This window comes from Ceratosolen solmsi, unplaced genomic scaffold, assembly GCF_000503995.2.
Source record: "Ceratosolen solmsi marchali unplaced genomic scaffold, CerSol_1.0 scaffold23, whole genome shotgun sequence".
NCBI classification, from domain to species: Eukaryota; Metazoa; Arthropoda; class Insecta; order Hymenoptera; family Agaonidae; genus Ceratosolen; species Ceratosolen solmsi.
In genome coordinates this window covers 434,722-448,184 of record NW_011948430.1, presented here as the reverse complement: position 1 = coordinate 448,184, position 13,463 = coordinate 434,722, and the positions used below count along the sequence as shown (strand labels likewise).

The following is a 13,463-nucleotide window of genomic DNA, read 5'->3' as shown; positions in this document are numbered from 1 at the left end:
CATCAAATAGCGCTACTGGTAGTCAAGGTATTCTGACTTCCAGCAATCCGTTAGCAATGACGCAACATCATCCGTCCGGCACTAGCCTCACCAACTTCAATCTTAGTACAATTTTTCCGGAAATTAATGATAAGGTTAGTACTTTTTCATTAATATTAACATATATTATTATATATACACAAATGTCATCAGTATTAATATTAGTGTTTGATTTATTTATGTATCCTTTAATACTGCTAATTAACGTATAACGAATTCATTATCTATATATATATGTGTGTGTGTGTGTGTGTGTGTGTGTGTGTGTGTGTGTGTGTGTGTGTGTGTGTGTATTTCATTAAATTCAAGAAACTGACCGATGAAAAAATTAATATTAAATATATTTATGGATAAAATCACTTTCAAAAGTCTCTCTTAAAGTACTGTATGCAATAATATAATATATTATACTAATCATAAAGGTTGAACGTGTATCTCTTATGCTTTTATTTTAGTGTTTTTAATGTTATGTTAGTATTTTTCCAATCAAAAGGAAAAATAAAAAATATTCAAATTACTATGTTTTTGCTTATAATCTTAATATATGCAAAATATATTTTAATAATATACTCTCACATAATGGTATGTTTAGTAATGACTTATTTTTATAATTATTAATACAATTCTTTATTTCGAGTAACGTCACATTTTCTCACAATAGATTGTATTATGCATTTTTCTGTAGATTTTCTTCTATAATACAGAACTTTTTTTAATATCAATATTTTATTGTATGCCAGTCTAAATAATAGTTTTTATTTATAGTAGTTTTTCAATACTTTCATTATGAAATGTCACTATTATTTAAATAACTTTCATGAATTATTTATTACACCGTGTTATTTAGTTAAGCATGATATTGATAAATGTAAAAATATCGATAATTATATCTTATAAATCAAATATAATAATTGAAAGTTCGCCTAACATCATTGAAAACTTTTTCACATTCTTTTCTTAAGTAGACAACGAAAATCAGTGATTATTTAATAAGAAATGCAAATTTTCAAAAATAATATGAAATAAAAAATAATTATAAATTATATTATTGATTTTGAATAATAAGCGTTTGCTGGCTTATTTACATTGATGTGTTACGCATGCGAACAAAGATAAAAGATTGTAAGATAATGTTATATAAAATATATAAAAAACTAACTTTTATATATTAACAATAACCAGAAAAATATATTATTATTATTTTTATTATTATTTATATTTACGATTATTTAAAAATTAATAATTAAATAAAAAAGTTATAATAACAATGATAAAAATATAATAAAAATATAACGATAATAAAAAATTTAATAACAATAATTAGAATGTATTAGCAATAATAAAAATACAAATAATATTGACAATCAAAAATAATAACTTGAAAGATGCAAGTTGAACGTAAGCTTAATTAGCATGTTTCTTACCATAAATAAAATATGATAATTCTACAATTTTAGTTTTTTCTTCCCATTCACATATTACATTTGATCTGTTGTTCACTTGAGTGATAAAAATTCAATAAATTCAGTAAAACGTAAATTATGATTTAATGAATAATATTAATCTGCTTTTCGTTCGTGCGAGTTAATTGTGTTTACTTTGAGAGTAACGTGATTTGAAAGTCTAAAAATACAATATATACATTGTACTTTTCCTTCTATTTAATATAGACACATTAACCGTACGATCGCACTTTTCTCATTGAATTTGGTTCAAATAAATGATTAATGTGTATTGTAATTTTTTTACAATCGAAAAATAATGGATTGTGTTGTTGATTCATGCAGGTTACTGGCTACAAATCCGCCACAAATGGAATAAGTTCCGGTATAACGCAACCAACGAGTCACACGTCCACGACTTATTCACAACGAACCAATTATACTGATCCTTTAGGCCAAATGTCAGAGGTCAGTTATTAAATAATTGAATTACATCATAATTACATGATATATTGTATTAAAATTAATTGGTTCCTGCAGGCTTCGGAGTCTACGGCGCATTTCAATAATGCAGGGTCACGCTGATATATATTATCCTCCAGGATTGTAAATCCGAGGACAAAGAATACTTTATGATGATTGGGCCCGTGAAAATTCATTAATATACTCTGAAGACTAAATACTTTGTAAATAATGTATATAAACTTATACGACTACGTATGAGAGATAAAGAAATAAATAATTAAGTCGAAAATCGACTTCACATAATATTGAGTGTCTTTTATACATATACGTAAATACATAACATACTCAGCGATTAATTAGTTTTTATCCTCCGAGGTATCGTGCAATCAAAGAATTATGATTTATAATTCAACGATAAGCAGCATTAAGAGTACGCACGTTAATTTATTCGTCTTTATATCGTTCCTTGATGCAAACTCGCCGGACATTGTGCATCTATTAATAACTTATCTTTGAAGAAAAATATTAAATATTGCGTCATCTTGTTTTTGCCTACCGATAATATCGAGAACATTGCAATCGCGTTGTGACTTTTAATAAAATCAACTTTATAATATCCTTGAATGCGTAAGTAAAACATCGTCCGCCGAGATATTTTAAGATTATGCTTTATAATAAGAATTTCGGTATTTTTCTCAGCATGTCCTATGTGTAAGTTATTGATTGATAAGCGAGATGACGAACTTGAAAAAAATTTCCCAGTGTAGCGTAGTTATGGAATAGAGAGTGAAAACCGGAGGCCGAACTCGTACACTATCTCTTATTGACAAAGCAGTAGCCCGAGTGCTCGTACACTTATTGCACTTGTGTGTGATTCACGGGAGATATAAGCTGATGCCAACAATCATTCGTTACTTTTTTTTGGAAGTAATGATCCATTGAGAAAGCCACTTGTACTTATAATTATTAAGCATATGATGATCATCGGTACGATGACCGTGAGTGAACAATATAAATATTTGAATGTGAAATGTTCGAAATATCGAGTTATGTGACTACCGAGTGCACGCGTACTAATGGCCAATGTCTATGAACAAGACTATGGAGAAGGGGCCTACGTTTGTCCTTTTATCATAGTAAAAGAAAGAGGTCAAACGCAACGTTATCAGGGCGAACTATGTGATTAGAACTGTCCGTATATAGTACAAATTGTACTTGACGAATTGATCGATTATTATTACGCCAAAGTGCTACACACCGCTAACTCATCGCGCTTGTTAAATATAATCAAAATATGCTGATACTACCTTGAGAATTTATTATTTTTATTGCTGCTAATGAACATTAGAACTAACGCATCTTCGATTTAAATTTTTTATTATTTCAGTGATGCGAAACTTTTCTTCTTACAATATAAAATTATCTTTTTCGCACAATAATATATATATATATATATATATATTAATTCTCTATTATATTTGTGAGAGTATTATAAATTGTATCAATCGAATATTGTTTTCAATTTTCAAGAGGATATGCAGAAATTCTCAAGTATTATATACAATTGTTGCATCGAACAATTAAATTTTCTTAATTAAATGACTAAATACCGTGCTTTTCAATGTAGATAAATTCTCGTAATACGATTTACGGTGTTAAATCTTTATTTTATTAACTAACTTGGATTCTTAAAAATCCAGAAAAAAAAATGCAAATCCAACAAATCACATATTTAACAAGCATGGCTAATGCATATTATTTTATTCTATAACTATAATTGTAATCACAATATAATCACAATGCAGTAATTTTTTATTATAAAAACATTTCTTTCTTCATTTGCAAGATAATTAAAAACATATGATAAATATTATTTGTAAGTAAATATTATGTACAATTAATTTTTTCTATAAATATCACGTGCTTTAAATGCTATCCAAATGAATTTTTTTTATGAGCAGTATAACGTTTCTTCACTTTAAATGCACAAGTCTAGAAGAATGTTATTCATAATTTCATAGTTTTTTTTTTAATGTTTTTTTCTTAAATTTTATTTTTAAATTGACGATATAAATGCAAAATGCTAATCAGTAAATAGCTTTTTTAGTATATAAACATTTTTTTATTTTTATTAACGTACAACGTACTTTTTAATTCATTGCAAAAGTCTTTTATTATAAATTAAAACAAAAAACCAAAAAAAAAAAAGAAATCAAATTATTTATTATGAATTAAGTTTTTAATTGTATCAAATTATTTTTAAATATTTGTCTGAATTTACTGTAAAAGTTTGTTACAGTTATAAGTAGAATTCATCATTATAAAGAGATGCATGAACCGAACCGTCTCTTTTTCAACGCAAATAAAATGAATTATAAAGTCGAAAACATGTTTAGCAAAATATATTGGAAAAGCTTTCCAAGGCCAGTAGGTGAAATACCTAAACAAAAACAAAAAAAAAAAATAAAAAACAAAAAAAATAATAATAAACAAAAAAAAAATAAATAATAGGGCATTTTGAGCACAGAATACTCAAATTATGAAATAAGTTATGAGATTTTGGGCCGAGTAAATGACAAAAGCTCATCACAGCCTTTACAACAATAGACATTAGCTATCAGATATATGAATTTATAATTTATTAGCAACCTCTTAAAATTAATAAATAAAATAAAAGTCTCAATTTGTATGTGATGGTGATTAACGAGGTGGCAGAAAATAATGGTACAGTTTACTTCCGTATGCACACAAGGAAAAGTAGTCGCGCATTCTCTTGATATACGCACCAGCCAGGCGCTATATTGTGAAAGCTCTTATTGAAGGTAGAGAAACACACGTACGAGTGTGCGTGCACTAGCAGCGGATCGGCGATTGTGTTTATAGAATCGGTTCGCTGCGATGACTAGTAGACTGCGCGCGCATGGTTACAAGGGCGATCGCACCAAGACATTAGAGTCTGGAGCGAACTACAGCTTAGGTTGATTGAATTTACACAGATAATGATAGATTGCTGGGAAATAAGTGCGAGTGGGGTTGAAGTGGGGGGACGAAAGCTTTGATAGTCCCGAGCTCTTTAAGCACTAGGAGCAATAGAGATGGAGCACTCGATCGCTTCAGCAGTATAGAAGTTACGCTTATACTAGACGGTCCAGCTTTTACCGAAACTTCCATTCTTATGTACTTTTACTCTGATTCCATTGTCCTTCCACCTTAGATGTTCGCATTCTGTGAATATCGCATATTTTCTTTTTAATTACCGGCTCTTCAATTATAAGACTGATACCTATAAAATCATTTATCTTACAAAATGAGTAAAAATGTCACAAATGTTTATCGACGACTGTACGAAAAGTCTGAAGACTCAAAGAACTCCATTGAAATATGTGAGAAAAAAGGTAAGAAGTCAATATTTTATTTGTTAATTTTTTTTAAAAGCCCATAATAAAAGAAATAATTTTTTTTTACGATTCAACATATACGTTAACAACTATTCAATTATATTTCGCCGTTCTCTCTCTTTCTCACTCTCTCTCTCTCTCTCTCTCTCTCTCTATCTCTCTCCCCACCCCTTTAAATGAATTTATATTCATTAACATTAATGAACTTACTCCAATAAATTATTATAATTGGACATTAATTTCATTGATATACATTAATTTAAACTTTTGTCTAACGATACATTGTCGGACATATTTGTTTCTCGCATTTTCCCGCCACCATGTTATCTTTGATTTCCTTGACAAAATCAAAGTTCAAAATATAAATACATACACGCATATTTATAATGTTATGTTAATTGTAACTATTAAACTACGATGACTTTATATAGTTGTGATATAATTTATTATCGTTTAAAACGATAATTTCGACAATTTATACACTATATTATCCTCGTTTTAATATTATCGACTATTAACTGTTAGCATAATAATAATAATTATCATAATTACTCGTCGAATATAGATATCATATTTTTAATAGAAATTATGAATTTTTATCGATATTTCATAAGTATGATATTCATCTTTTGCAATATACGAATTTTCATTAGTAAAAATTTTTCAAACGAAATTCACTTAAAATTTAAAGAGAAATTTTATTGATTAATAAAATTTTAATATTCCACTGAATACTTAAACTATGCAACATTTGAGACGTCGATAACTACATTATTTGAAGTTTATTTAATTCATGTATCTATTTTCTAGTTGAGATCGCTCAATCCTCAAAAGCTTTTTCACAACAGAATCCTTCCATAATATTAGACGGAACGAAAATCGAAACATTACAGGAGCGGATGCAAGTACGTTTTTTTTTTCAAGAATTTTTCTAACATATATTCTGTTTAAATAAATAAATAAATAATGAAATGTACAATAGTCATTTAGCGTAAATGTAAATCAAGTAATTTTATTTCAAATTCTTATTAATGCAGGTATTTTTTATTCATTTATAATTGTGCAAATCGTAAAAATTCAATATATACATATAGTAGATATAAATCTTATGTTTATATAATTTAATATTTTATTTTCACGTCGAAAATATTTTATTTCAGATACACCGAGTTTTGTAACGTCTTGAATAATTTCTTGTAATTTGTTCATAATAAAAACAGTTTTTTTGATCAAAATATTATCATTTTGTAAATGCGTTTTAAATTTACAGGAAATTCGACAGTCTACAATGGATGATTTAAATAATAGATTAAATGATATGATGTCAGAAGTAATGCAACGATTACGAGTAAACACAACACAAAACGGTTATCACAAAGAACCTTTAGATCACAGGTAAATAAATTAGTCCTTTTTCATAGTGAAAAATCTTTTGTACGTATAATGAATGCTGATTTAATGAATAATGACGCAAACTGAGTCATGAATTTTCATCGGTATTTGTCTGATAACAATGCATTGATAATTGTTTCAAAGATGAAATTATTTTCAGACTTATTTTGGACAAGTAGCTCATGATATTTAATAATCAAGATATAATTAATCAATACTATGCATACTATGTATAAAGTATATTAAAAACTACAGTCACTATTATTTTTTAATTTTTAACTGTTATTCTACATGAAACAGAAATGTATAAATAATATATATATATATAATAGGGTTTAATTTGTTTATTACATTATAAAGTAATTATATAGATTTATGTGAGAATTACAGCATTTCATATAGTTTAAAGAAAAAAAAAAGATCAAAGAATTCTATAAGAAACTTAAGCAAATAAATATTTTTATTTGGTAATATATATTTGAATAACACGATTAATTTTAGAAGATTACATTATAATATTATAGTATGAACCTGTATTGGTCATAATGAACATTCGCTTATAGTCAATGTCAAACAATTTTTCTAAACATGATGTAATTTCAAATTTTGTATCTTATAATTTAGGAGCGATTATTGATACACGGTTAATGAAATTTCGCATTCAAAACAAATTAATGTTGATTACAACTCTGACATGAAAATATTACATTACAATAGTATTAATTTAGCCTATGTAGTATATTAAACTCTATTAAATAAAAAATACTAATAACATTTTTAATTTTTAGTAAAAGAAGACAAAATGGCAAACTTACAGATAAGCAATTTCTTCCAAGAAAATCCTTTCTTACCGACCTTTTTGAAATTAATCACATACGAACTATTTACAATATCTTTATAGTAATGTTGCTTATTCTTTTCTTGAATACAGCGGTACATGATTTTATAGAAACAGGCACGTAAGTATCTTATAAAAGAAAATTTAATTACCGATATAAAGAATTAGAAGGATAGTATATGACCTCGATTCTTTTTTTTTTTCTTTTGCAAAATGATGAATTTTTTCAATTCTGTGCTTTCTGTTTCTATCATATTTATTATTTTGTAACGTTTCAATCAATTTTCTATGCACCAAAAATGATAGAAATTTTTAATTTTTTTTCCTATCGAGTAAATGATAAAAAATAATTTATCATATTTTCGACAAAAATAATTAAAATTATATTTTTTAATGGATATAAATGATTTAAGTACAAAGATTTTTTATTGATATAAAAAAAAAAAATTGTCTCCTGAATAGATTATAATGAATTTAACGTATATGGAAAATGAATAATAATGTAAAAACGAGCAATTATGTACAATTAATAAATATTTATACATCGACTGATCTTCATTTAAACTCAATGTTTTATATATTTTTGTACTATCTAATTGTAATTATTAAACGACTTATTTCATAATGAGAAAAAAAGATAAAAGAAAAAAACAAGATGATTATTAAACAAAATATCGTACTTTGTATTTAATTATATGTATTTCTATAATTTATGGATAGGTTGTGTTATTATATTTTATTTAATACATTTTTATCACAGACACTTATTGCCCATCTACAATATTATTATTATCACGTTGTAAAATAAATAATTGAACAAATGATGTTACAGATATAGATAATTATAAGTCCGTAATATATAAACTTTATACGATGATAATTAGTAAATTATCCTTATTTTGTATTGTTTAATTTATGCACAATTTGTTATTCATGTATAACAGTATATATATTACTAGAGAGATTATTTAAAAAGTTGATAAAATAAAATTATAATCATTTTTACAGTATCATTATGATTTAATCTAGGATTTCAAAATTTTTTTTATTCTACGAATGACAAATATTTCGACAGTCAAAAATAATTAATGTTAATATGTATTTTATATGCAATCATTTGCTGTGATACTTGTTTTGAATCAACTTCATAGGAAGTAAAATTGCTTACAAAAATTTCATAGAATCGGAGGAAGTAGTATAAATTAGTATATAGAATAAAATTAGTTTAAAATGTGTAGATTTTTAAATGGTAAATATTTATATAGAAAGTATATTATATCTACATAAGATCTTAATTTCAATTGATTTTAATTTAAAATTTCATACTTTTATAGGCCATATTTTCTCATAACATATAAATAACGAAGACTGAAAAAAAAAATATATTTTTTTAGACATTTCGCAAATTATATGTGACTATATTAATTAATCAGTAATAATATCAGTTTTGAGGATAAAATTGAATTATTCTATTTTAAAATGACTTAACGGATAAAACATTTTACCTTTTTAATTAAAGTGAGAATCAATTCGCGAACATGGATATTTATTCCAAAAATATACCTCTGTTTAAATAAATATTTATTTATACTACGAACTGAATTATTTGAATTTATGAATTAAAAAAGTACCATGTATAATACTAATTTTGAAACTTAATATTTCTATTTAATATTTCTACTAGTTTTACAACTGATTTCAATTAATTGTAATAACTTTCATTTTAATAGTAGTAATCTTAGTCGTGCAACTTTAATAATGTAATATAAACAAACATAACAAAATAACAAATAAAAATTAATAATATTCAATATAAAAGTAGGTCCTATTAACAAAAGCTATTTGTTTGAATTTAATTCCTTGTGTTAGGTTAAAAAGTTGGTATTTAATACATAAAAGCACATATAATAAGAGCAATTCTAATTTTTTTAGTTCCAAATTTGTTGTAACATTACAATATGCATATATAAATGTCTGAATTATATGTTTGTATTTATGCATTTCTATCTCATCATTAAAGTTTATTCTTTTAAATACTTGATACGATCTTCAAACCAATGGAATGAATATTAGTATTAATATTAACGTCCTTAACATTTATTTACAATATATAACATGTAAATGGGTAGGTTTTAATTGCGAAGAACCTGTACAGTAAATTCTTATCTTCAGACTAGATACGCAACTAGATGAATGTTATATATTTTGCAGATATATTTTCTGTTAATTAAAGAAAATGTCATCAAATTTATATAATGCCGTTGAAGGCAAAATTTTCTACTATTGAATTTTAAAGTTTATCTAACAATAAATTTGCTTAAACTTCTGCTATTGATGAAAACGGGAAGTGAGAATTTCTGTTATTTATGCTTTCATTCTCTCTACTATCTAACTTTCGTTTATTTTCAATCTATTGAATTCTATTTTTTTTATTAATGTCATATTTGTATCCTATCTAGTTATTAAATGATTGAATTGATGAGAATGTTTATGAAATTACAGATAAATTTAAAAATTATAGAATTAATTAGTTAATTCAATTTAAAATTTTTTATAAAACTAAATTTTGGTAAATATTAACATTAATATTAACTTTATTATACATATATGCGTGTAGGTGCTTTATTATTTATTTTATATTTTATATTAATTTATAATCATTATAGTTATTTTCTAATAACATTCACACGGTATTTATATTAGTTTGGTAAAAACTATTTTTATTTAATTTTCTTAATATAAGTTTTAAAATAATATAATTGTACATTTTATAATTAACAGCAGGATAATCGTTATAGGATTATAGGATTATATACAAATTATATATACAATTATATATTTAATTTTACTAATTATAGTATTATATGACCCTGTATTGGGAACAATATGTTACTTTAAAATAATTTATAAATAAGTAAATGTTATTGAAAACATAAGAAATTTAAATTATAGTTGACTTTTCAAATTACAGGACACATTTGGGTATAAGAACTGTAACACTCGGTTTTGGAAAATTTTCAAGTACCATTCAAATTTGGATTGCCATGTTACTTTCAACTTTTGCCACTTATTTAGCGTTTTCGGTGTGGGTCCACAAACATTACCAATGTTTTCCAAACTGTAAGAAAATTAATTTCATACTTAAATCTGCCTTACTGATGTAAATAGCTGAAATTAATTTTTATATTTCGTCAGCTTTTTTTATGTTAGTTTTGGACTATGGATTTCTATTAGCTTACATCTTTCATCAAATCGCTTTCATAGCTTTACCTACAAAATTTTTAGTCCAAGAAAAGCTTCCTCCAGCATCTAGTCTAATAATTCTTACAGAACAAGTAATTAATTATTATATCATTAAAATTTCTTATTTTATATTAAATATTAAGTAAACATGATAATTGTAATTGCAACAATATCTATTTAATTTTATTTCGCGTAATGAAGCAATGTTTTAATTTTCAATTTAAATTATATAAAGTCAACAATAATTAATATAATAATAAAATTATTAATGTGAAATTATGAATATTTAGGTTCGCATGCTTATGAAAACACATGCATTCGTGCGTAGTACGGCTCCACGAATATTAGCACAAAAATTAAAGAACGATGATAAAACAGAATCAAACTGTCCAGGATTTTCCAAGTTTCTATATTTCATGTTTGCACCAACTTTAGTTTATAGAGATGAATATCCGAGGTATTTAAATCCCCATGGTTTATCATTAAGATATTAGGATAATTTTCTCATGTATTAATACAAATAAAACAAAATAAACGTGGTTTTTATTATTATTCAATCATTTCAAATTAAATAATTCGTTTCACAAATATAAAAGACATTCATGATTATTTATTTTGCAATAAATTTTGTTTAAAGGTATATCTTTAAAATATGACATAAAACGTTTGTCAGATTCTCATAAATTTTTTAACTATTTTTTAAAATAAATATTTTCTTTTTTCTTGATTTAATAGATGTAACAAAGTTAGAAATAATAAGTGTAAGATAGTAATTATCTTTATTTAACTTGTTGCTTCTAAGATAATTTTAAATTAGAATTTTATTGAATTAAATAAAAACAAAAAGAAAAGAAAAGAAAACAATCATTACTATCTTTTTTACAGTAACAAATTATTATATTTATTATTCATTCCTTTCTAGTTCGGCATAGCATATAAATTTATATAGACAATATTAAATTATAACACTTACTTTATTTCATTAGAATATATTCTCAAACAAATAATAAAACGAATATATTATTATGGTTAAATATAACACGTGTAAAATCGACTTTGTAGTATATAAAAATCGGTAAAAAGGCCTTGTAAATTAATTGTATTCATCTTTATTTACAATGTTATATTCTTTATTAACACTTATTTGGTAAAAATGATGTAATTTGTTGTTAATATTTTCAACCATAAAATCGAAAGGTATTGCTACGTAATATGATTGATGAACTATTGGACAAATATATTTTTAAGCCATGACAAGAAACTTGTAATTTTTAACTACTTAATCCTACTAAAATACATAATTAATACATAAATATAAGCTATTTTGTAATACTAACTTTTAATTATTATTATTATTATTTTTATTTTATAGAACTTTAGCTATAAGGTGGAAAATAGTATTATGGAACTTTGCAGAGGTTGTGATGGTGGTGTTTTATGCAGCATTTATTTTCGAACGTTTTCTTATACCACCATTTGAAAAATTTAATCCGCGTATTTTTGAGCCTCAAGCGGTTATTCTTACAATTTTTAGTATAACGCTTCCTGGTCTTATAATGTTCTTGTTTGGATTTTATTGCATATTACATTCCTGGCAAAACGGAATGGCCGAACTATTGAAATTTGCCGATAAATTATTTTATAGGGTTTGTATCATACAATGTTTAAATAATTAATTTTGGGTTTTTATTTATATTAACAAATCTTTTGCTTTCATAATTGGAATAATTATTTACAATTACTTATCATTACTCAATAATTTTATAATTAATATATTTATTATAAAAATTTTGGACTTCTTTTAGACAGTCTCATGGTTTATTTATAAAAATAATTAAAATGAATTTTTACAGGATTGGTGGAATTGTACATCTTATGATGCTTTCTATAGAACTTGGAATATAATTGTACATGATTGGCTGTATACTTACATTTATAAGGATGTGTACGAAAAATTTCACAGTAAATTCCTCGCTACGTTAACTGTTTTTTTAGTGTCAGCGGCTTTTCACGAATATATTCTTGCTTTTGCTTTTCGATTTTTTTATCCTGTAATGATGCTTATGTTTGGTGGTTTTGGATTACTTTTGGTTTTTATAACAAAAAAACATTCAAAAATTGATGGAAATATTTTTATATGGTTTTCACTTTTTATGGGAAACGGTATTATTTTTACATTATATTTAATGGAATATCATGCTAGATCGAATTGTCCACCTTACGACGATCAGCTTTTTGATCTTCTTATGCCCAGAAGTTGGATTTGTCATAATATTCTTTCTAACGTTTCAGTTGATGTTAAGAGCTGATAAAAATAGTAAATAATATTTGTCTGAGTATAATAACTTGAATATGATACATATAATCTGTCTTTACCAATTTTATAAAGAAAAATTTAACATTGAATTTCTAAATATTTAAAATCTTTTAAACTTAATATAAAAGATATGATAATTATACTACTTAATATTATGCAAAGGTAAATAAAAGCAATCATATTCAAAATTCATGATAAATATTTTTAATAATAATTTTGCATAATAAAGATCTTAAGTTATATTTAAATATTACTAAAGTATTTATAAAAATAAGATAAATTGTTTAAAATAGTTACAGCATTATATATCTTGTTTTCGTGTTAATTTC

At 24.8% G+C, this 13,463-nt stretch overlaps 2 protein-coding genes across 2 annotated transcripts in view; both read left to right on the top strand.

Annotated features, from left to right (window-relative positions):
* The window catches only part of LOC105364084 (putative uncharacterized protein DDB_G0282133), a 9,397-nt gene extending 7,208 nt beyond the window's left edge, over positions 1-2,189 (top strand). Inside the window, 3 exon segments of the mRNA XM_011501947.1 lie at positions 1-134; positions 1,827-1,949; positions 2,022-2,189. The exon segment at positions 1-134 is cut by the window's left edge and continues 4 nt beyond it. Of these exon segments, the coding sequence (XP_011500249.1) occupies positions 1-134; positions 1,827-1,949; positions 2,022-2,066 (302 nt within the window). The 3' untranslated portion in view covers positions 2,067-2,189.
* A 3,064-nt stretch (positions 2,190-5,253) lies between these two features.
* Positions 5,254-13,220, top strand: LOC105364083 (sterol O-acyltransferase 1). Its single transcript, XM_011501946.1, has 9 exons — positions 5,254-5,341; positions 6,155-6,249; positions 6,615-6,739; positions 7,525-7,695; positions 10,546-10,694; positions 10,770-10,909; positions 11,108-11,274; positions 12,190-12,463; positions 12,671-13,220. Exons 1-9 carry the CDS (start codon positions 5,254-5,256, stop codon positions 13,124-13,126), a joined length of 1,665 nt encoding a protein of 554 aa, XP_011500248.1. The 3' UTR covers positions 13,127-13,220.
* Positions 13,221-13,463: the final 243 nt, after the last annotated feature.

What these genes read in the sequence shown, in the direction of transcription:
- LOC105364083 (XM_011501946.1), top strand. Translation starts at nt 5,254, where the DNA reads ATGAGTAAAAATGTCACAAATGTTTATCGACGACTGTACGAAAAGTCT. An exon ending in TAATAATTCTTACAGAACAA is followed by an intron (nt 10,910 to 11,107) that starts GTAATTAATTAT and finishes ATGAATATTTAG; the next exon opens with GTTCGCATGCTTATGAAAAC. An exon ending in TATAGAGATGAATATCCGAG is followed by an intron (nt 11,275 to 12,189) that starts GTATTTAAATCC and finishes TTTATTTTATAG; the next exon opens with AACTTTAGCTATAAGGTGGA.